Source organism: Aethalodelphis obliquidens, unplaced genomic scaffold (genome assembly GCF_003676395.1).
Source record: "Aethalodelphis obliquidens isolate GAN/ISIS:26980383/991018 unplaced genomic scaffold, ASM367639v1 scaffold45, whole genome shotgun sequence".
NCBI lineage: Eukaryota > Metazoa > Chordata > Mammalia > Artiodactyla > Delphinidae > Aethalodelphis > Aethalodelphis obliquidens.
In genome coordinates, this window is record NW_020837989.1 from 11,708,779 (window position 1) to 11,729,382 (window position 20,604).

The following is a 20,604-nucleotide window of genomic DNA, read 5'->3' on the forward strand; positions in this document are numbered from 1 at the left end:
CAGGCAAGAAATAGCACACGCAGCAAAGAGCAGAGAAGAGTCAAACTTCTTCCACAGTCCGCTCTCAGGAAATAAGCAAGAGGAGGGTCCAGAGGTGTCAGTTGACACTGACGATGACGTATTTACTTCCTACACAAAAGAGCCAAGGCAGAAAGACAAATAGAAGCTAACGTCTGCAAGTAGGAGCTGGATGGAAAGGTACCGTATGCTGACAGCTGCCTTGGCAGACTCCAACTCCAGCACCATGAACGGGTCCTTTGCTCACCTCCACTTTGCCGGTGGGTACCTGCCCTCTGACTCCAAGGACTGGAGGACCATAGTCCCAGCTCTCTTGGTGGCTGTCTGCCTGGTGGGCTTCGTGGGGAATCTGTGTGTGATTGGCATCCTCCTCCACAGTGCTTGGAAAGGAAAGCCATCCATGATCCACTCCCTGATTCTGAATCTCAGCCTGGCTGATCTCTCTCTCCTGATGTTTTCTGCACCTGTCCGAGCTACAGCATACTCCAAAGGTGTTTGGGATCTAGGCTGGTTTGTCTGCAAGTCCTCTGACTGGTTCATCCACACATGCATGGCAGCCAAGAGCCTGACAATCGTTGCAGTGGCCAAAGTATGCTTCATGTATGCTTGTGACCCAGCCAAGCAAGAAAATATCCACAACTGCACCATCTGGTTGGTGCTGGCAGCCATCTGGGCTGTGGCTAGCCTGCTACCCCTGCCAGAATGGTTCTTTAGCACCACCAGGCATCACGCAGGTGTGGAAATGTGCCTCATGGATGTACCCGCTATGGCCGAAGAGTTCATGTCAACGTTTGGTAAGCTCTACCCTCTCCTGGTATTTTGCTTTCCGTTACTCTTTGCTGGCTTTTATTTCTGGAGAGCTTATGGCCAATGTCAGAAACGAGGAACTAAGACTCAAAATCTTCGAAGCCAGATGCACTCAAAGCAACTCACAGTGATGTTGCTGAGCATTGCCATCACCTCTGCTATTCTGTGGCTCCCTGAATGGATAGCGTGGCTGTGGATGTGGCATCTGAAGGCCGGAGGCCCGGCCCCACCGCAAGGTTTTATAGCCCTGTCTCAAGTCCTAATGTTTTCCATCTCTTCAGCAAATCCTCTCATTTTTCTAGTGATGTCAGAGGAGTTCAAGGAAGGCTTAAAAGGGTTATGGAAATGGATGATAACAAAAAAACATCCAACTGCTTCAGAGTCTCAGGAAACACCCGCTGGTAACTCACAGGTCCTTCGTGACAATGTTCCATCTCCAGAATCCCCATCATCCATCCCAGAGAGAGAGAAAACTGGCTCTCCCTCATCCAGCAAAGAGAAGGCTGAGAAGGCAGAGATTCCCATTCTCCCTGATGTAGAGCAGTTTTGGCATGAGAGAGACACAGTCCCTTGTGTACAGGACAATGACCCTATCCCCTGGGAACACGAAGATCAAGAGACAGGAGATGGTGATAAATAGTTTCAAAGCAAAACAAATTGCGATTACTGTTATTTATTTGTAATGCTGCTAATCAGTATTGTTGACTTTGCCATAACATAACAAAATTACCATTAGGAATTACAAAAATGCTTCACAGTCTGCATTTCCAAAATGTGCAATTTGGTAAGTAGGACACCGTATTAGAGTAACTATGTTATAACCTGGTTATCCAAAGAACTAACTGTGTTGTTTGAAGATGTTTCTGTCACAAGTGATTAGAAAGGCCAGCTGTTTTGTCACTTGTCCACAATGGCTGTTTTAATGGGTAGTCCTTAGGACCAGCCATGTACTGGCTGGAGTGGAGCTTATCTGTCAAAGGTTCAATCTCTTTACGTTTAGTTTCTTCCTGAACCTGCTGACTCTAACTTCACCTATCAAACCTTACTGCACATAACCAGAGCTCAAAATCTACTTCTACTTGAGATTTTTAACACATAAATTTTAATGAGTTATCTTCATTTGCTTAAGAAATGTTCATTTACTTGATGAAAATCCACACAGAATTTCCATGACTGAAGGTTGAAGAATAAGGAACATCACCTTATTCCAATTCTGGGCTAATTTCAAACCATGGCTTATTTTGGCTAAGTTTAAGTAAATTCAGACTTTGCCTTATACTAAAATCTGCTTCACTGATCTTTTTAAAGCACCTCTGTGAGTCTTCAGTTTCTAAGTCTGGGGATATTAGCAGCCTATCATGATATTCTATATTCTGATTTTGAGAAAGAACTTAATAACCACCCTTAATTCTCTTCCCAATTAACTCCTCTTCCAAAGAGTAGCAGGAGACAATCTTCTACAAGCTGAAATCAGTGTTTCTCCCAAAATCTTCTTTCTCTCAAGATAAACTATAAGCTATGTTATGGTTAACCATACCATTATGGTTAATGATAAAGGTATTAATTGGTGAATGTAACCCTCAAATATAAAGATGATCATCTTTTTTGTTAAATGAGCATTAAACATAGCCCTAACACTGAACATGAACTGTGCCCAACTTTTAAAATACCTCCGGGTTTTTAAGTTACAAAGACTATCAAGAGTAACCCAAGGTGGGGTGGGGGTAGGGAGTGGGGGACAAGAGAGAGAGGAAGAAAGGGAGGGAGGAAGAGAGAAAGAGAGTTAGCATGGAAAAGAGAAAATTCAATGGACACAAGACAGAGAATCTGGGTAATAGAAAACAAGGCAATGCAGAAAAAGCAATAAAATTAAATTCTGTGTTCCAAAACGTATTACCAGTATAATTTGAATAACAAGCAATAACTGTTCAATTTACAGCATGGTAAAGCATACCCAATAAAGCAATGATGATGATAACATTTCTTCCCCTATTAAATATAATAAAGACATTTATCCATGATTCTTGGTTACTCTAATGGAATTCTGGGATATTTTCACTGAGGGGTTCTCTCTGAAAAAAAACAAAAAAACTGCATTTAGGGCAAGCAGTGGAGAAAATATAAAAATATGCTGTGGATGGAATATTTTTTAATGTATAGTCTGTGGGTTTTTTGGTTTATTCTTTATAAATGGTCATGATTTGCTCTTTTAACACAGAAGGTAAGGCTTTTTGCCTTGGTTCATAACATATTTCATTTTAAGGCTCACAAGAGCACATACAGTTAATCCAAGTACCTAAAATACTGTCTTGTGAGACAATAGTTATGTAATTGGATTACCTTTAAAACTGTGATGAACTATTTGAATTAAAGATTTCTATGTTCATTATCTATAGTAAATGCACGATGTAAGCTTTCACTGTGTGACATTTTAACTTGTAAACAAATAAAAACAATTATGTTTTACTTCAGATAGTTTTGGAGACTTAAAGCTGTCTTTGTTTTGAATGCTGCTTTTGAAATCATCATTGCACAAGGGGGCTTTACAGGGAGGTCAGACCTTAACACTTGCACAGGTATCAGTACGCCAACAAACCATGTATTTTTAAAGAGCTTGCTGATAAGCTCCAGATCAAAATGAAGATATTGAAACACAATGTAATTACAATGACCCTGTCATTAAGAACCTAATGGGGGTTAGGGGGGATAAACTAGGAGTTTGGGATTAATATACACACACTACTGTATATAAAACAGATAAACAACAAGGGCCTACTGTATAGCACAGGAAACTATACTCAATATCTTATAAGGTTAAATAAGGGAAAAGAACCTGAAAAAGTATATACATATGTATAACTGAACCACTCTGCTGTTACCTGAAACTAACATGACACTGTAAATCAACTATACTTCAAGTAAAAAAAAAAGAACCTAATATACAAAGTCCTCACTCCCTTTAAGAAATCTGCATAGAAAAGTTTGATTTACACCTTACGTGAAACATTAATCCCAAATACTTTACAGCAAAAGTAGGAAATTAAAATAGGTATCACCAAACCATTTTCTTCACACTTTTCTATGGTGAGAAATGGAACATAGTGAGTATGCAAACAATATATGTGGAATTCAGAATAACAAAATAAAGCATTCTAGAAACTTCACCTTTGTAGGACAGTCCTATTCTATATTAGTTGTGTTCCTTTGGGCACGCATTTTGTTTCACTTCTGACAAGCTTCAAAATCACTCAATGGATTTATTAAAAAAAAATCCTGTTAATTACCAATTTTATAGGTTAGACTTCAGTCAGATAACCCACTCCAGGTTTCTACATATAGAACTCACATCATCTCTGTGGTGCTTCATCATATATTTAAGCTAAGCACTAAGTCACAGAGATATGACTGTATTTTTGTATGTGTGTGATGCATGTCTGGGTCCGTACGCATACAACAAATACAAATACCGTTGTCGCTTTTTTTAGGTTTTGTTGCAATCATAGCAGGTGTGAGGTAACAGGGAAAACAATTTATCCTGTTAACATATATTTTTCTTAAACATTTATTTATGTGGTAACTCAAACTAGAAATCTATGAAGGAATGAAATAGAGGGATCTTTTTAAACTGGGGAGGTAAAGCTAGAAAGAGCACTTGGGAATCAAAGGTAAGTTTCACGGTATGATGTGCATGACACATTGAAAGGAGTCCAAAAAGGCATTCATCATCAATATGTTAATATAAAAGACAAAAACAAGAAAACAGACAAAAATCAGCATCTTCTTGCTATGAAGCAATAAGATACTGCTAAGAGACTGAGCACCAAAATGGTTCTTCAAACTCCTTCCCTTTTATGATGCAGGCAATTTATTATATTCAAGCCTTTTAAAATGATGGGATTTTCAAACTTTAAACTTTCTTTTTGCCAAATTACATTTGCTGCTGCTTTTAAGAACAGGTTTAAAAGAAGTATTTATAAATTATATAACAATAATCATATACAATCCATGTATATAAAAAGGGTTGGTTTATTGTAGTTCAAATACATAAACTGAACATTCAAACATCTTAAAATTAAACTTTAGAAACAAAAATTTAACATTCAAATAGGAGTACAGTTTACAGGGAACACCCAAGAAAGGTAATTTGTTGTCTAATCCAGAATATTGATAAAGATCACTTAATGGTGAATAAAATGTTTTTAACCAGCAGTCCTAGTCTGGTCAACATGTTAGTTATGACCGTGGTTCCATACCTGAGAAGAAATTACTAAATAAATCTTCTCTTAGGCTAAACAACAAGACTTGGCCTATAATTCAAAGGGGATAATCAAAGCACATAAGTGAACAAATAAAACTAAAGTGTTCTTTAGAGACAAAGGTAAAAGTATGTCCATTATAATAATCTTAGCCTCTGGAAGATAAGAATTCAATTTTCAGTGTTTTGTCTTTTACCCGCTTTAAAAAACAAAATCAAAACAAAACAAACCCCAACTTAGGTTTTTTTGGAGTCTGTGGTATCTGCATCTTGCAAGTTCAAACCACAAATGCTCTTACGTCTTGCATGTATTATAACACTGCTAGAAAGAACGTCACCAAAAGTCACTGACTTCCACACCTCATAAAAGGATAATTTTTTAGCTTCAAGATTTTAGATTTACTAGAGACAGCCTATATTTGAGTATGCAAGTCAGTCATGCCACACAAAGAAAAGCATAAATATTTCCAAAGTGTTCTCTGTTCAGAAACTGTTCACGGATGCTTCTCCTTCTGTTCATCAGATGGTTTTGCAATAGTTTGACTAATGCACATACATGTAAAAACCTGAAAATTGGCTCATGCAAGCGTTTTGAATTAACAGACACCCCTGTGGAAGAGTATTCAGAATTATTTTGTTGATCGTCTTGTGGGCTCTGATGCTGTGGGAGGTGGGGGTGGACCCCGGCGATCCAGGTCATCCACATATGCCACAATCAGTTTGCGCCTCTCCTCTGGCACACAGTCTAGTACTAGATACCGTTTGTCATTCTGCAAAATTTTTTCTACATCTTTCAGGTGCTGATCAGATTCCTGGATTAGCTTTTTGGATCTGAAATAAGAAAAGAAGTCCAAGCATTACTGACTGCTGTTCATAGGTCTTTCAGAAATGAGCTGGAAATGTCCATCTAGTTCCTAATTGTGTTTCCATTTTTTTTTTTTTTTTTTTTTTTAAGAAAAATTCACTGCAGTGGTCACCTTTGTAAGTCGCCTCAGCAAAGACTCCAAGGAGTGAAAGGGCCTCAGAAGCTGAATTACCCTCCCACCCCTACTGGTGGTCCCTCCAGATCAGGGCTGAGGGTGGGTGGGTAAATCTTGCCCGTGCTGTACCTGTTCTGTGGATGAACAGAGGACTTCAGTCTGCGGGGCTGCCAATCCCAGCATCTTTCACAAGCTTTCACTTTCACATCTTTCACTAAATTAACTATAAAAATGTAGAAAGAAGTCTTACTTCACATCTAATTTAAAAGCCCAAGCTGATGCAAAACATTAAGGATCCTGACCAAAAAATCCAATCACAAAATACCTAAAAACCACACCCTCAGCACTATCTATCCTCCCGTGCACATACCCTTCATTAAGATATTTCAAATTTTTCTCTTAAAAGAAGAAAAGCTGGAGCATGAAACAAAAATGGTTTCCTGCACACTGATTGCTAAGCAATGTAAAATTGTTCTCCCGATGACAACTTGCTGGGGGTGGGGAACTACTGGGTATGTTACAGAGAAAATTTGTTTTAAAGCTCTGATTTTATAATTTAAAGTTTTAATTTAAAAGTATCCAGCAAACTGCTTTCCTCTGAGAAAAAATGTTTTTGCTGAGCTCAAATAAGATGATTTCAAGCTTTAGAATGAACACTGAATAGTCTTCAGAGGAGGCAAAGATAATTGATAGTGAAAGATTTTTTTTTTTAAGTCTCTTCATGAAATACAATTCTTATATATTTGGAAATACTTCTAAAAAAGCAGTGAAGTGAAAACAAAAGTATGTTTAAAAACTGGATGGGTGGGTAACACAAAATAAGAATTAACATCTGGGCCCTTTCTTTGAAAAAAAAGAGAAAAAAGAAAGAAAAAAGGTAAGGGTAGATATGGGCTGTATTCAATCTTTGATAAAGTTGCCTTCTTCTTATTCCTAAAAATTAATAATGTCAACATGTGTGTGAATGCAAAGTATGCTTTGGCCATCAGAGTAAGGACTAGTAAAGACAATGACTGCTGATATGAAACATTTCATTGCACACACCTATATGTTATAAATTTGGTCTCTTTCAAAAGCGTCCTGAAGTCAGCTTTGGCTGTGATGTATTTGTCTCTGATGTATTCTTCAAACTCTCTTTGTTTTTTCTGCAAAAAGACAATAAGATTAGGGGGGAAAATTCTACTAATTCCAAAATTAGTATCAATTATTTATTAAACAAGTAACCTGTAAGTCACGACATAAAATAATTCAAAAGAGAAAAGAAATAAGGTATGTTTTATCCATGTAACATTCATTAAAAAGGAAAATCTGCAGTGTACATTTTTAAGGGAAAAAGCAAGAATGAGAAACCATATAATATATTAGTAGTAGCTAAAACTTCAGGGCTTGCTATGTGCTACACTGTGCTGAGGGTTTTATAAGATATCTCCTTTACCCTTCATAACAACCTCAAGGGGTAGACACTCTTAAAAATAAGGAAATTAAGAGTTAAATGTGCATTCCTAAAGACTGTATTTATATCTTCAAGCACAAAAATAATGTGGCATAATTTATAAGATAATGCTCAGAACTTTAAAGTTCAACTGAGCGTTTAGCTCAGTAAGGGAGCTTGGTAAGGGAATAGCAAAGTATAAACTCTGAGCTTTAAAAAAAAAAAAAAGACCTTATTATCAATTCTAAAAATCAGAAAAGTTAGAGACTGAGACTGGTTCTCTCAGCTATCCATCTACCACTCTTTTCCAACCACGTATATTTTGTGGTCCACATATCTAAAATTCCACCTAATGGAGTTGGAGGGGGAAAAATATTAGATCATGGGCTATTTGGACTCTAGACCTAGAGAAACCAACCAGGACAGAATGATGGGAAGAAGAAACATATGAAGGCTGAGGGACAAAATGGACTGGAATAAGCTACACTTTCCTTGACATCATTCACTATTTCAGACCCTTGGTGAGTTCTTCTCCTACACAGGAGCCAGAGTGCACCAGAAGAGAGCTCAGCTTCTACAAACCTCACACATCTGAGGTTCCCCTACTCCAAAGTCTCTGGAGCATATAAGAACTAGAGATCATGTTATGTTTTTCTGCTAGCGTGGCTGTAAGAGTCAAGCACTTTGATAGCCTGGTACCAACTGCAAGGCTGAATAATATCTATCTAGTGGGACCTGACTATACAGTAAATAAAAACTATAGCTTCATTAGTCTCTTAGAAGATCCCAAAACACAGGCTTAACCCCAAGGATTACATTTTTAAAGTTCCTCTTGTGCTGTCTTGTTAATATACTGTACAAGAAAGAAAATATAAACTTGAAATTCAGATTTATTTCTCATACACTTAAAAGTTATTCACTTAAAACCATCAACTTCATTTCAGTCAAGATATTAATGCTGCTGATTAAGCACCCAATTAATATTTATAAACTGAAAGCAAATCTCAGACAAAATTTTCTTACCCTGTCACTGGAGGAGAACTTAATGCACCGAGGATCTTCCTTAATGATTTTTTTTACTTCTTTCCACGTGGATGTTAAGGTAATCTTTGAAAGACAAGTGAATAAAAAACATAAATAGAACTCACTTTTATCGAGGGGATCAAACTGCAGCACATATGGTACATAACATTACACTGACCTGCAATCTCTTGTAATGCCCAAGCATAACTGGACTAAGTTAGGGACAGGGAAGCAGCTTTAATGCAATTTCTTTTTGTTGGCTTGCCACAAGAGTTATGTTCATGGCCATACTTTCAAGATGACCTAAGACAATCACCTGCAAACCCTGTATCTCCATGGGCAACATCGTAACTTCTGAAGAAACCATCACCAAAGAGAGATCAGATAATAGGAGCAAAACCTGAACAGAGGGTACAAACTGCCAAACAAGAGGGCCACGGTACCAAATTGAAAATGGAGCAAAAGAAGGAATCTATTAACTCTATCATCAGGAAGCATCAATGATCACACACAGCTAAGGACATATGGAATTACTAAGGGAGCATATACGAACTTAAAAACTGCAAAAGGAAGTAACTTCTAAACAGTGAAAGTACCATCAACATTTTACTTAAGCAAACAAACAAAAAAATCAGAGAAGAAAGTGTCATAAAACCCATGAACTCCAGTAATGGGTCTAAAGAGAATGACATTAAAAGTCATATCAATGTTTTACTTTGGGAATTATTAACAAAGATTCACCTAGATTAAAGTAGAAAAGTAAGAGCTGCTTACTGCAGAAGTTTCATCCAAAAGTTGCCTAAAGTGCTCCCTCTTCTTTTTGGTAAGTGCTTCAATGTGTTCATTAAAAAGCTTCTCTTTCTCCTCTCTTTCCAACAAGGATCCAGATTCCCAGCGGTGATCTTTCCGAAGAGTCCTCCGAGTATCAGACCAGGACACATCTGAAGAACGTACCTAAAAATAGAGAATGGTATATATCACCAAACAGACTTACCTTTTCATTATTTCATCAATAAAAGACTCATTTATTTAAATAATAATAAAAGAAGTTTCTGATGACTCCATCTTAGTCAAGCAGTCACTGAACATCTACTTCTTTAAGCCAGAAATCTCACCTCCCAGAGCTCACCTAAGTTATGTAGTATGGGTTTAGAGGTGGCAAGGATGAAGAGAAGATATCTCCCATCAACCATGGTCCCTAAGAACTTTAAGTACCTAGGTACCTACTGAACATCTTACCAACTTCTGTTAGTAGTAGAAATGGATATAAATAAAAGAGGAAATATACCATCTCACAGCACAAGCAGCTCACCAGATAAATTTTTTCTTGAGCTCAATCTGGGACTTAACAACATTTATCAAGCACCTAAAACCATGTCAGGTGAACACTGAACTTGGCACTGGGAATACTAAATAAATAACACAGTTATGTCTTCCTTCAAAGGGCTTACTTTTTGTAGGGAAGATAAAGAACTGCACTAACATGTAATAAGTGCTGCAAAGGCATATGCTGAGCACAAGTTTGGTAAATGACAACAGTGAGATCAAATCTGCCCAGATGGGTCAGGATCAGCCTTACAGAGAGATACTTGAGTGTGCTCCTCAAGAATGACAAAGTTTGCCACTGTGGTGGGAAATTTAAAAGCATTATAGGGCTTCCCTGGTGGCGCAGTGGTTGAGAGTCCGCCTGCTGATGCAGGAGACACGGGTTTGTGCCCCGGTCCAGGAAGATCCCACATGCCACGGAGCAGCTGGGCCCGTGAGCCATGGCCGCTGAGCCTGCGCATCCAGAGCCTGTGCTCCGCAACAGGAGAGGCCACAACAGTGAGAGGCCCGCGTACCGCAAAAAATAATAATAATAATAAAAAAATAAAAACATTATAGGTGGAGGGATTGGCATGTGTAATGGTAGCATTCATTAAACTAAGTATGGTTCATTAAAGGTAAGTTCAGCAAGGCTACAGCTTAGGGGGCAAGAGAGGAAACCAGAGGATAAGGTAATATGAAGGTAGGGAGTCAAGGAATGAACAGTTTCTTATATTATGCTAAGGAGACTGAATTTGAAATGTAGGGAACTTCCAGAAGTAGGGAGGACCTTTACCTTCTTCAAGTAACAGGGAGAGTGACAAAATCATCAGATTTGCTTTTTACAAAGACTTCTGTGATTGCAATAAAGAGGATGAATTTGGGGGAAGCAGAGGCAGAGACAGAAAACAAGAAACAACTGTAATTGCCCAGAGAACAGAAAAAAGTCATTGAAAACAGATCAGCAGAAGCAAGGGAAGAAATCAGAAGAAGCAACAGGAGTGATGAGAAGAGCTTTCTTGAAAGAAAGAAAAGAAACAGGAGGAGAGACAGTGACGAAGAGAAGAAGAAAAAACAAATAGAACAGCAGAGTGGTCTGGGGGCATTCGGTGTAGGGACAAAAAACCCTACCTACCTCAACAACCCTGGATAATACAGAAGGATTTTCAAAAAAATCCCAGGGGTCAGTAAACCTCCAGTCCTACATTCCATACCATCTACATGTACAATAACTGATCATCACAATGATGACCCAAATCATCTAAAGATGAACTCATGTTCAGCACACTTTATTACTATGACATGCAAGTGTGTGATGATTTAAGATGACTTCATCAAGGATAATTTTTTAAAAAGCTTTGAGACTAAAAGACCATGAATTTTTATACAAAACATCAAACCTCTGAAAATTTTAAATAACTAGGGTTTTCCTATTCTAATGGTGTTAATACCAAGTACTCAATTTTAAAATACTTCATAGGTAACTTACTAAATTATATCTCTGAGTCAATTTAAAGAATATTAAAATGTCCACTAATAAGGTAATGTAATAGATTTCTAACATCCAGTACTTCAGAGAAAAAAGCAAAAGAGTAATACCATATCAGACAGAAGAGCCTTGAAATTCTGGATAGCTTCTTCTCGTTTGTGCTGTTCTCTCTCTCGATCTATTTCTTTTGTTTGTTCTGAACGAGCCTTCTGCACCTCTCTTTCTCTTTCTCGGAGGCTTGCCTCAATGCGGGCTTGCCTTTCAAGCTCCTTTTCTTTTTCTGAGTCTAAATTCTGTAAAAGTGAAATTACATTAACCTTCTTACTAACTCCATCAAAATATGCCTCCACAGAATAACTAGTTGGCCAAATACAAAATTTCAAACCTAGTTTTTAACCAATATACCTAAATACTCATTTAAAAGTCAACTACTAGAGAGTATTAGGAATACCAACGAGAAAAATTCTAAACCCAAAACAGTAGCAAATGGCTTTACACTGCAATTAAGAACTTTACTATTCCATGGTTACTATATGAGTAAACACAATGGTTACCTTGGCTATTTTTTCAATGTACTGTTTGAAAAGGTCTTCTCTCATTGATGAACTATCCACTGCTTTGTAACGTGGATCACTTTCTACTTTGTCTTTTACTTTGCTCCATCGAGACTGACTGTCCAAGTGATGATTAGATAATAGTTCAAAGAAATCTGATTTTATCTGTATTTCAAAACAGGTGTGAGGTGGGAGGAAAACAATATGCCGTAAGAAATTCCTCATATATAAATGTTTACAACTAGAAAAAAAGTTCACTTACCTTAAAGATGAGAATAACTTTTTTAATGCAGTTAGAGCAGAATTTTAGTAAAAAAGAATATCAGAATTGCTCTTTTATGAGAAATATAAAAATCAATACACATATAGGCTCTCATTTAAAATCTACCAAATTCAAAATAAATCATATCCTTCAATGAAATTATTCAAATATAGAAATAACTTTTTTAGGTTGTTTATAACTTCTGATCTCAGAACTGTCATGTTTTTATGAAGAATATGAATTTGCCATAAGATTCAGGCTTATGAACTAATGGCAAAAATACTTTAACATCAAGATAGCAAGAATATTTTAAAAAGCAGATGAATAAAACTGTTTGTTAAAATTAACAGGGGAATTTAGAAACAGTTGAGCACAAAGAGCAAGTTTTATTCATTACAAATCTGAAACTATACTGTCAAATGTGTAAAAACAAAAAATAAACTTTTATATTTTGGTTTTAAAAAAGAGCAATGTTTTTACCTTTATATATAAGAAAATTATAGAATTTCTATGGTCATAATTAGTCATTTCTAAAAAAAACACTATATTCAGATTTCCTGTGCTCTTTAGCCATTAAACATGTATGACTTCACCAGAATATGTGTCAATGAAATTAACGTTCTTAACAAATCAAGTACCAAGCTAGTAACATTATACTAAAGGTATTAAATAATATTAACCTTTTAGTGTCAACGTATACAATACTTAGAACGTCTCTTCCAAATTCTTAAAACTGGAAAAATTTGTTAGAATTGTTAAAAATTTTACTTTAATAAGAGAAAAATTTTACTTTAATAATATTTTTATAAGAATAAACAAGGCATTTGTCTTTATGCACTTTGAGGACCTCTTCTAAAATTCAGTCTCATTTAAATTATTATGTACTGCTACCAGGGAAGACATCCGAGGTAGCTAAAGTCATTTCAACAGAGGATTCTGACCAGGTCAAGAACCTCTCCTCCCCATAGGAATTAAACATGCTGCCTTCCTACCTGACCAAGGGAATGAGAAATTAGAAATGGAATCAGAATTTCTGTGTGGGCACAAAATAAATGAATCATTCCTTCTGCCTATTCCAACTCTCTCACTTCTCGCTGTAACCTCATTTCTCCTAATAGAGGATTAAAAGGGAGGTAGATGTCCTTTCTAGAAAACACTTGTAAGGTTATAAAAAACAGAGCTTCTGCATTAGAGAACTTTTTAAAATATGAGCTATTCAGCTGTGGATTTCTTCACTCACCTAACTTGGCTCTTGACTGTTAGGATTAATGAGAAATAACTCATAAGCCCAATATTTCTAGATGGCAATAAAGAAACTATACTTGAGGTAGCGATGTAACACAACTTTTCTGTTCATCTGTCTAACTTTGTATCTGACACAATGAACACCAAATTCCCAGGTGCATGGGATAACTAGAAGGCAAAATTTACGTTAAATAAAACATGTAAGCTGCATCAAATAGGAATCTTTCTAAGCCATAAGAATTCACATTAACTTAAAAATATTTCAAACATTAGACATGAAGCCTATAAATAATTATCATATAGTTTAAAAAATATATGATGTATAAACAAAGTGAACTTTAAATAAAATTTAACTTCTTTCACTGTGGATATTACCATGACAGGCTACAAATGGCTTACTGAAGCTTTTTTTTTTTTGAAGCTGCTTTTTATATGAGAAGAATTATTTAACAACTGCATAAATGTCAATTTCCATTAGCAACAATTCAAGGTCCTACTGTCCATATTTTCTTCTCTCCAAAAATGGAAGTACCTTACCAACTAAGCTGTTTAGTTAAAAAGGGAGAAATAGTTTCCTCAGCCAAATGTACTGAAACAAAAATTGCTCAGCAGCTAATTCAAAAGAGAGGGAAGAGAGAAAAATGCCAACTTCATAAGAGGATTAACTCCATTATATGCAACTTCAAATCTGTTGTTCCAAAAAATAAATTATTTGAAACACAAGTTAATAAAAATTGGTTATAATAATAAATTATAATCAAATAAACAAAAACTAGAGGGTAGCTACTTTGGTAAACAAAATAATCCAGTAAAACAGCTTTGGGGGCATTTTTTATAAAACTACCAGTGAAAAGCTACATGAAAATGATGATTGCACCCTTTAGCTTGAAAATGCCTACTAAAGGGAAAAAAGGATTTCACCGAAAGTCAATGCCCTTCACAGGTTTTTGACTCAGCAAGTAATTACCTTTAAATTTTTACAATTCAGCTATTGATTCAACTCTCTCAATGTTACAAAGACCAGTTAGGAATCTTAAGAACAAAGAAACTCCAATATACCAGTTTATTATTCAATTACACACAGCTAAAATGCCATTTTTAAAAAACGTACTGCCAATATACTTCATAAGAATAAATACACAGTGAAAGTCATGAAATGATAAAACTTCACTAACCAGATACTTCTCAAAATGTAAGTATAAAAAGTACATTTAAACCTTTATAAAGATTTCTGCTTTCATAAGCTAGTTAGTAATTGATTTTGTATTCTTTAAACTGGCTGAGAAAGTTTTACTTCGGTAATTTCCTTTTTTTTCAATGTAATAGTACAAAGATAAACCTTTAATTTAGAGAATTCAAATTTTACAATCAAAAGAAAGTAAAGCTGAATATATTAAGTTCATTTAGATGTAATGTCTATTTAATTTCTTATTTTAATTAACACATCCTGGGCACAACTCTCATTACTTCATAAGGAAAAAGACTAAAAAAAATGTAATGTACCGGAACTGTGGGAGGCTAAAGTGACCACACAGAGAGATATCAATTCTTTCCTCACTAGAGAATCCCATAATACTTTGCATAGCAGTGACTGACAGCTGTCAAACCAAACTGATTGACAGGCCACACAGCACAAAACTGTAAAGTCTACCCACTTGTTATAAAACAGAATACATAAAATAATTACCAAAAAAAGTGTTCAGAAAAAGAACATTAGTTACAAATGCAAAGAGAAAAACATTCAGTTTGTTTAAAAGCAATCATACAGTATCAATCATTTATTTACTTGGTTTTCTTTAAAAAAAATAGGTTCTTACTAAAAGTCAAAAGTAGCAAACAATTCATTGACATGATTCTAATTCAACAGTCAAAATGTTTATGCAGAGCTCAACCTTGCACATTTCCTCTGAGAAGCATAATCATTTACCAAAGACAGTCAACAGTGAAATAATTCTCGAAAAATCTACCTTGAAGCATAATAAATCAGATAATCAGGAAATTTCAGTTATTTCTGACAAAAGTTATTTCACCTAATACTGTTGCTATTTTCAATGAAAGAGGCTTCCTCCCAATAAGATTGGTGTTACTTCCATAACAACATTTCTTAATAGAATCTGTAATATTTTAACTTTCTAGAATAAGAGGCAATTTTAAATGTCAAGAATGATAAAGCTTCAGAGGTTCTTTTTCTCTATTCACAAAGCACACAGGGTCACTAAGGACAGTGGCTGCATGTTTTGATGGTTTACGCACCACTGGTGCCACCTCCCTACCAGTCTGCCTCCTCAGTGGTGAGCTCCTCTCCACTCCTGACACCACTGTCAAATGACATTTGGAATTCATTAATCTTTAACAGCTGACCTTTAATTCTGATAAGCAATAATTCATATGTAAGCTATGTTAACTAAAAGATTAGAAAGTCACCAAAATGCTATCTTTTAGAGGGCAAAAAATATAAAGAAGCTTTTTGAAAAACTTAAATGTTACTACCTATAAAGAACCTTGAAATCTTAGCAGGTAGGCACCAGTGAATAGATAGGCCTAATAACCACTTCTGGGTTTATTGGGCATCCTAGTATTAATAAAATTTAAAGAAAATCTATGCAGCTTAGTGACACTACTAAAATGTATGCATTATTGAAGTGAAGTGATAATATAAACAACTGTAAAAGTTAACTTAAAAAGCTAAACAATAAATGTGGGTCCTGTTATGTATGCCCATGAATGAGATTAGAAACGCAGCCCCAGTTCAGTCCCTTCCCATTCACACTCCCATCAATCACACCACTGGAACTAAAACCATCTTACCTTCTCACCTCTGGTCTTCGAATCTTCTTTCTCTTTTTTCCTTGCAGCTGCCACAAATTCATTAAACAAGGCTTCTCGATCTTTCATCTTTTCAATTGCTTTAAATCTTGAATCTTTAGCATGCTTGGCTGCAAATTCACTAAAAGTAGCTCTGTAACAAAATGGCAAGTGTGCTAACTTTGGTAGAGCTTTTTCTACTTGTAGAAAGGTATAGCAGACGATACCATCTTCCCAGTAAGAATATGTGCCAACAAGACAATGAGTCCCAAATCTGCCTACAGAAAGGAGTGAAAGGGCTAAAGAGTGAAAATGTGGTTAGAGATCTGTACACTATCAGCATAGTGTTAGGGGGATAGACATCTGAGAGCAAAGAATCTGTGTACTTCAAGAGACTTAAAGAGTCCATCTATTTCCACCCTAAGATGAGGCTGAATTCTTGCTTCCATCCATGGTGGAGTAACTCTTATTGAATTAGCTCTCCTTCCATAAGCAACTATAAATCCAGACAAAATATATGAGGCAACTGATTTCAAGCAGTGGACAACAGGTAGAGTAAGACTGAGGTAAGAAGCCCCGTGGCACTGTGCCTCAGGACAATTTCCCAAAATGCAAAGAGGTAGAGTCCAAGCAGAGTACGGTCCCAATGAGCTAGAAGCAGCAGAGATCAGAGTTTTGGTGCTAAAATGGCAGAGGAATAAGCTATAGAAAGAGGGTACTACCCCAGAAGAATACCATTTCAAAATCTCTCATGAATAAGTAGATAGCCAAGGCCAAGCTATAAAACAGCAAAAAGACCACTCCCGGTACTAAACTGCTACATGCTTAAGAGCAAAAAAGAGATACCAGACACTGAATAGTGCTGGAAAAAGAACAATATTAAGACAACAAAGCCCACAAAAGATCCACAAGGGAGACAAAGTCGGAAGTTTGACAAAAACTCCTTCCATTTTCTGAGATCCATACTAACAAAGCAGAAACTCAAACCTAAAATTAAAGTGACTGGCCTGCTAAAATAAGAATACACACTCTTGAGAGAAAGATAACAGATTCAAGTCTCTACCTATTATCCACAATTTCCAATATTCAATTAAAAATCACTAAACATACAAAGAAACATGGGATCCATACGAAAAATTATTTTTAAGCCAATAGAAATTATCCCAGGATGCCCAGATGTTGTTTTAGGTACAGACAAATCCTTTAAAACTATTATAATTGGGCTTCCCTGGTGGCGCAGTGGTTGAGAGTCCACCTGCCGATGCAGGGGACACAGGTTCGTGCCCCTGGTCCGGGAGGATCCCACATGCCGCGGAGCGGCTGGGCCCGTGAGCCATGGCCGCTGAGCCTGCGCGTCCGGAGCCTGTGCTCCGCAATGGGAGAGGCCACAACAGTGAGAGGCCCGTGTACCGCAAAAAAAAAAAAAAAAAAACTATTATAATTATATTGGAAGAATTAAAAAATATGTTCAAAGACATGATCTTAATGGATGAACAATTAGGGAGTTCCAGCAGAGATATGGAAAATTAAGGTCTATGAGGGCTAATGAAACTAAGTATTAAAAAATTTCTTCATGAATAAAAGGCATTTATAATGCTTTCATATATTTGAATATATTTCACCTTACATAATAAGAATTCACTCTTATAATAAACACTCCCATATTTAGCACATTTTTAGAGGTGAAAAATAAAGCTTACTTTCCCCTATAAAACTACTTATCTCAATTCAAAAATAAAACACCTCCGCTTAGGTATTAACACAAAGATTAAATTACTACTTTAATTATCAAGAAAAAACTGGCTGGTTAACTTTAGAATTTGGAGTTTAAAACATCAACTGAAGAATAGGCGTACTACTCACTGCTAACATTTGCTATTTTTTTTTTTATAAATTTATTTTACTTATTTATTTTTGGCTGTGTTGGCTGCTGTGCGCGGGCTTTCTCTAGTTGTGGCAAGCAGGGGGGCTACTCTTCGTTGCGGTGCACGGGCTTCCTACTGCGGAGCACAGGCTCTAGGCACACGGGCCTCAGTAGTTGCGGCACGTGGGCTCAGTAGTTGTGGCCCGCGGGCTCCAGAGCGCAGGCTCAGCAGTTGTGGCACACGGGTCCAGCTGCTCCGCAGCATGTGGAATCCTCCCGGACCAGGGCTCGAACCCGTGTCCCCTGCACTAGCAGGTGGACTCTCAACCACAGCGCCACCAGGGAAGCCCTAACATTTGCTATTTTTAAGCTTTGCCAACCAAAGCCAGATTCTAACAATCTTTTTATATGCAACTGGTATTACTCAAAATATCTAACTTCATTAATTCAACATTTTTAACAAAAGGATACATTGCAAAACTGGGTATGTAACCATACATATACATACAATGGATATAAAATTATATGGTAAAATAAAAATGCATACCCCAGAAAAGGGATAATATGTAGTCCATTAAACCTATTTTCTTTTCATGATAAATTAAGTATACCTTGCTTTATAATTTTAAGACAAAAAAAGCAATTATTACTATGATTAAATAAACTTTTTAAAATGTAAAATCAATGTATAAAAGTGAGAATTCAATTATTTTATACATACTTATATTATTTAGAATAGGTTAAAAAATATGTAAAATGTATGTATTTTTTTTACCAGAAGAGACTAAAATGAAGTTTTAGCATTAGATTCCCATACAGATGTTTTCATATGACTCATCTTTTAATTCCAAAAATGCTATTTTATAACGACAAGGTAGAGAATCTTTTGCAGGAAAAAAGTGAGGTGGATAGTTGGTTGGTGGTAGGGGATGGGAAAGAGTATAGTGACTCGCAGTTGACCATAGGAGGTATACCTGAAATTTCCATTAGAAAAGAAAAAAGACATAGAAGAAACAGGCACTAAAGTTAGGTAATTCTCCCCAGCCATTCCTTCCCTTGGAATAAACTCCAGTGCTTTATATCTATGAACTGTACTAAATGCATCAACTTAGCAATACAGCACAATGCCCCAAGTGCTAAGACTTCCAGTTATGTGCCTGATGGTTTTACTTTCTGAAATAACCTGCATAGTAAAGATCACTTCAACAATTCTATCTGCCCCATAAGAATATCAGTAGGGTACTGTGATACAGCAAGACTTAATTTGTCAAATCCACAAAAGAGAAATCTCATTGGAGTCTCAATTATTCCCAGACCCATAAAGGGTTTTTATAGATATATTTTGCTGAATCATTTGAAAATAACCTGTAGACATCATGAGACTCCATCTATAAACGTTTCAGCATACATCTCCTGAGGCTAAATACTTTTTCTTCCATAACCACAATATCCAAGAAAATTACTAATCTCTAATATTATATAATACCAATTCATGTTCCAATTTCCTCAACTGCCTTCCAAAACGTCTTTTATAACCCAGTCGCAATTGCATTGACCCATGAACTTACCCTTTTGATTAAGAAAAAGCCCAAGACCCCCTGGAAAGTCTGAAACTCTGTTAACCTCTGAAGAATATTACATTCTTTATGGTCACAAATACTCAGCTTGCTTTTATGAAATCTGTATTAATAACACCATTAAGTTTCCCTTCATTTTTCAAATATACACTTCTGAAAAACTGTACCAAATACACTTTTCCAAACAACAATACTCTTCCCTGTCTCCACTGACAAAAGTAACTGTTTAAACAAGATAAACTTTTATAAAAAGTGCCATTTAACCCAGAGACTCCATGATTCTACCCCATAGTTTTAGAGATTCTCCATGTTCTTGTATACTCAAAGCAACTTAATATCTCTACAAGAAAGTGATTCTCCCTGTCTTGACTATTCTGTGTAATACTGGAACCCAGCTGAAATCCCATTCACTCAGGGAAGTTACCTAATTTGCATATATCTTACTTTCCTTATCTGTAAAATAGGTAGGATATGAGCACCTGAATCACACTGGTTGTTTTGAAGACTGAATGAGATAATATACATACACATATGCATGTACTTTAACTGCATATATGTGTAAGTTCATACATCTATCTAAAATATCCAATAACTGATGCCATTATTATTATAATGCTAAGCACATAAGTTTAAAATGTCTCCTTTTCTTTAGCCCTTTACATATATTCAATATATATTAACAATTAAATGAAAATGTCAGACAAGACAATAATCTAGACACTTCGAAATTTTTGAAATGAAAGGTCCTTCACCACTTCAATTCAATCAAAATAATGTTCCCACTCTGCAATTCATTATGTGTAAAACTTAAAGAAGACAGGGACAGATTTTTAATCATTTACCAGTTTCCAGAGAAGGAAACTTATTCTCAGAGGGAAGCTTTTAAAACAAAGGTACCCTTTCTTGAAAACCAATGCCTCACAGAGCACCAGGGATTCCCTCCAAAGAACGAAGATTCTTAGAAAGGCAGAAACCAATAATGAAACAA

At 36.1% G+C, this 20,604-nt stretch overlaps 2 protein-coding genes across 12 annotated transcripts in view; one reads left to right on the plus strand and one right to left on the minus strand.

Moving 5' to 3' along the window:
• Positions 1-205: 205 nt before the first annotated feature.
• On the plus strand, positions 206-1,465 carry GPR151 (G protein-coupled receptor 151). The gene has a single exon (XM_027081396.1). It carries the CDS (start codon positions 206-208, stop codon positions 1,463-1,465), a length of 1,260 nt encoding a protein of 419 aa, XP_026937197.1.
• Positions 1,466-4,831: 3,366 nt separating this feature from the next.
• The window catches only part of TCERG1 (transcription elongation regulator 1), a 58,452-nt gene continuing 42,679 nt past the window's right edge, over positions 4,832-20,604 (minus strand). For 8 of the 11 annotated variants that reach the window (XM_027081700.1, XM_027081707.1, XM_027081705.1 and 5 more), the window contains 7 exons: positions 16,179-16,329; positions 11,864-12,028; positions 11,420-11,602; positions 9,290-9,469; positions 8,516-8,599; positions 7,105-7,205; positions 4,832-5,911 (listed from right to left, as the gene is read on the minus strand). In XM_027081700.1, the coding sequence (XP_026937501.1) occupies positions 5,710-5,911; positions 7,105-7,205; positions 8,516-8,599; positions 9,290-9,469; positions 11,420-11,602; positions 11,864-12,028; positions 16,179-16,329 (1,066 nt within the window). In that variant the 3' untranslated portion in view covers positions 4,832-5,709. Of the gene's footprint in view, positions 5,912-6,189; positions 6,284-7,104; positions 7,206-8,515; positions 8,600-9,256; positions 9,470-11,419; positions 11,603-11,863; positions 12,029-16,178; positions 16,330-20,604 lie in introns of those variants that run through there. The other 3 variants (XR_003427753.1, XM_027081706.1, XM_027081708.1) reach the window with 3 other exon arrangements.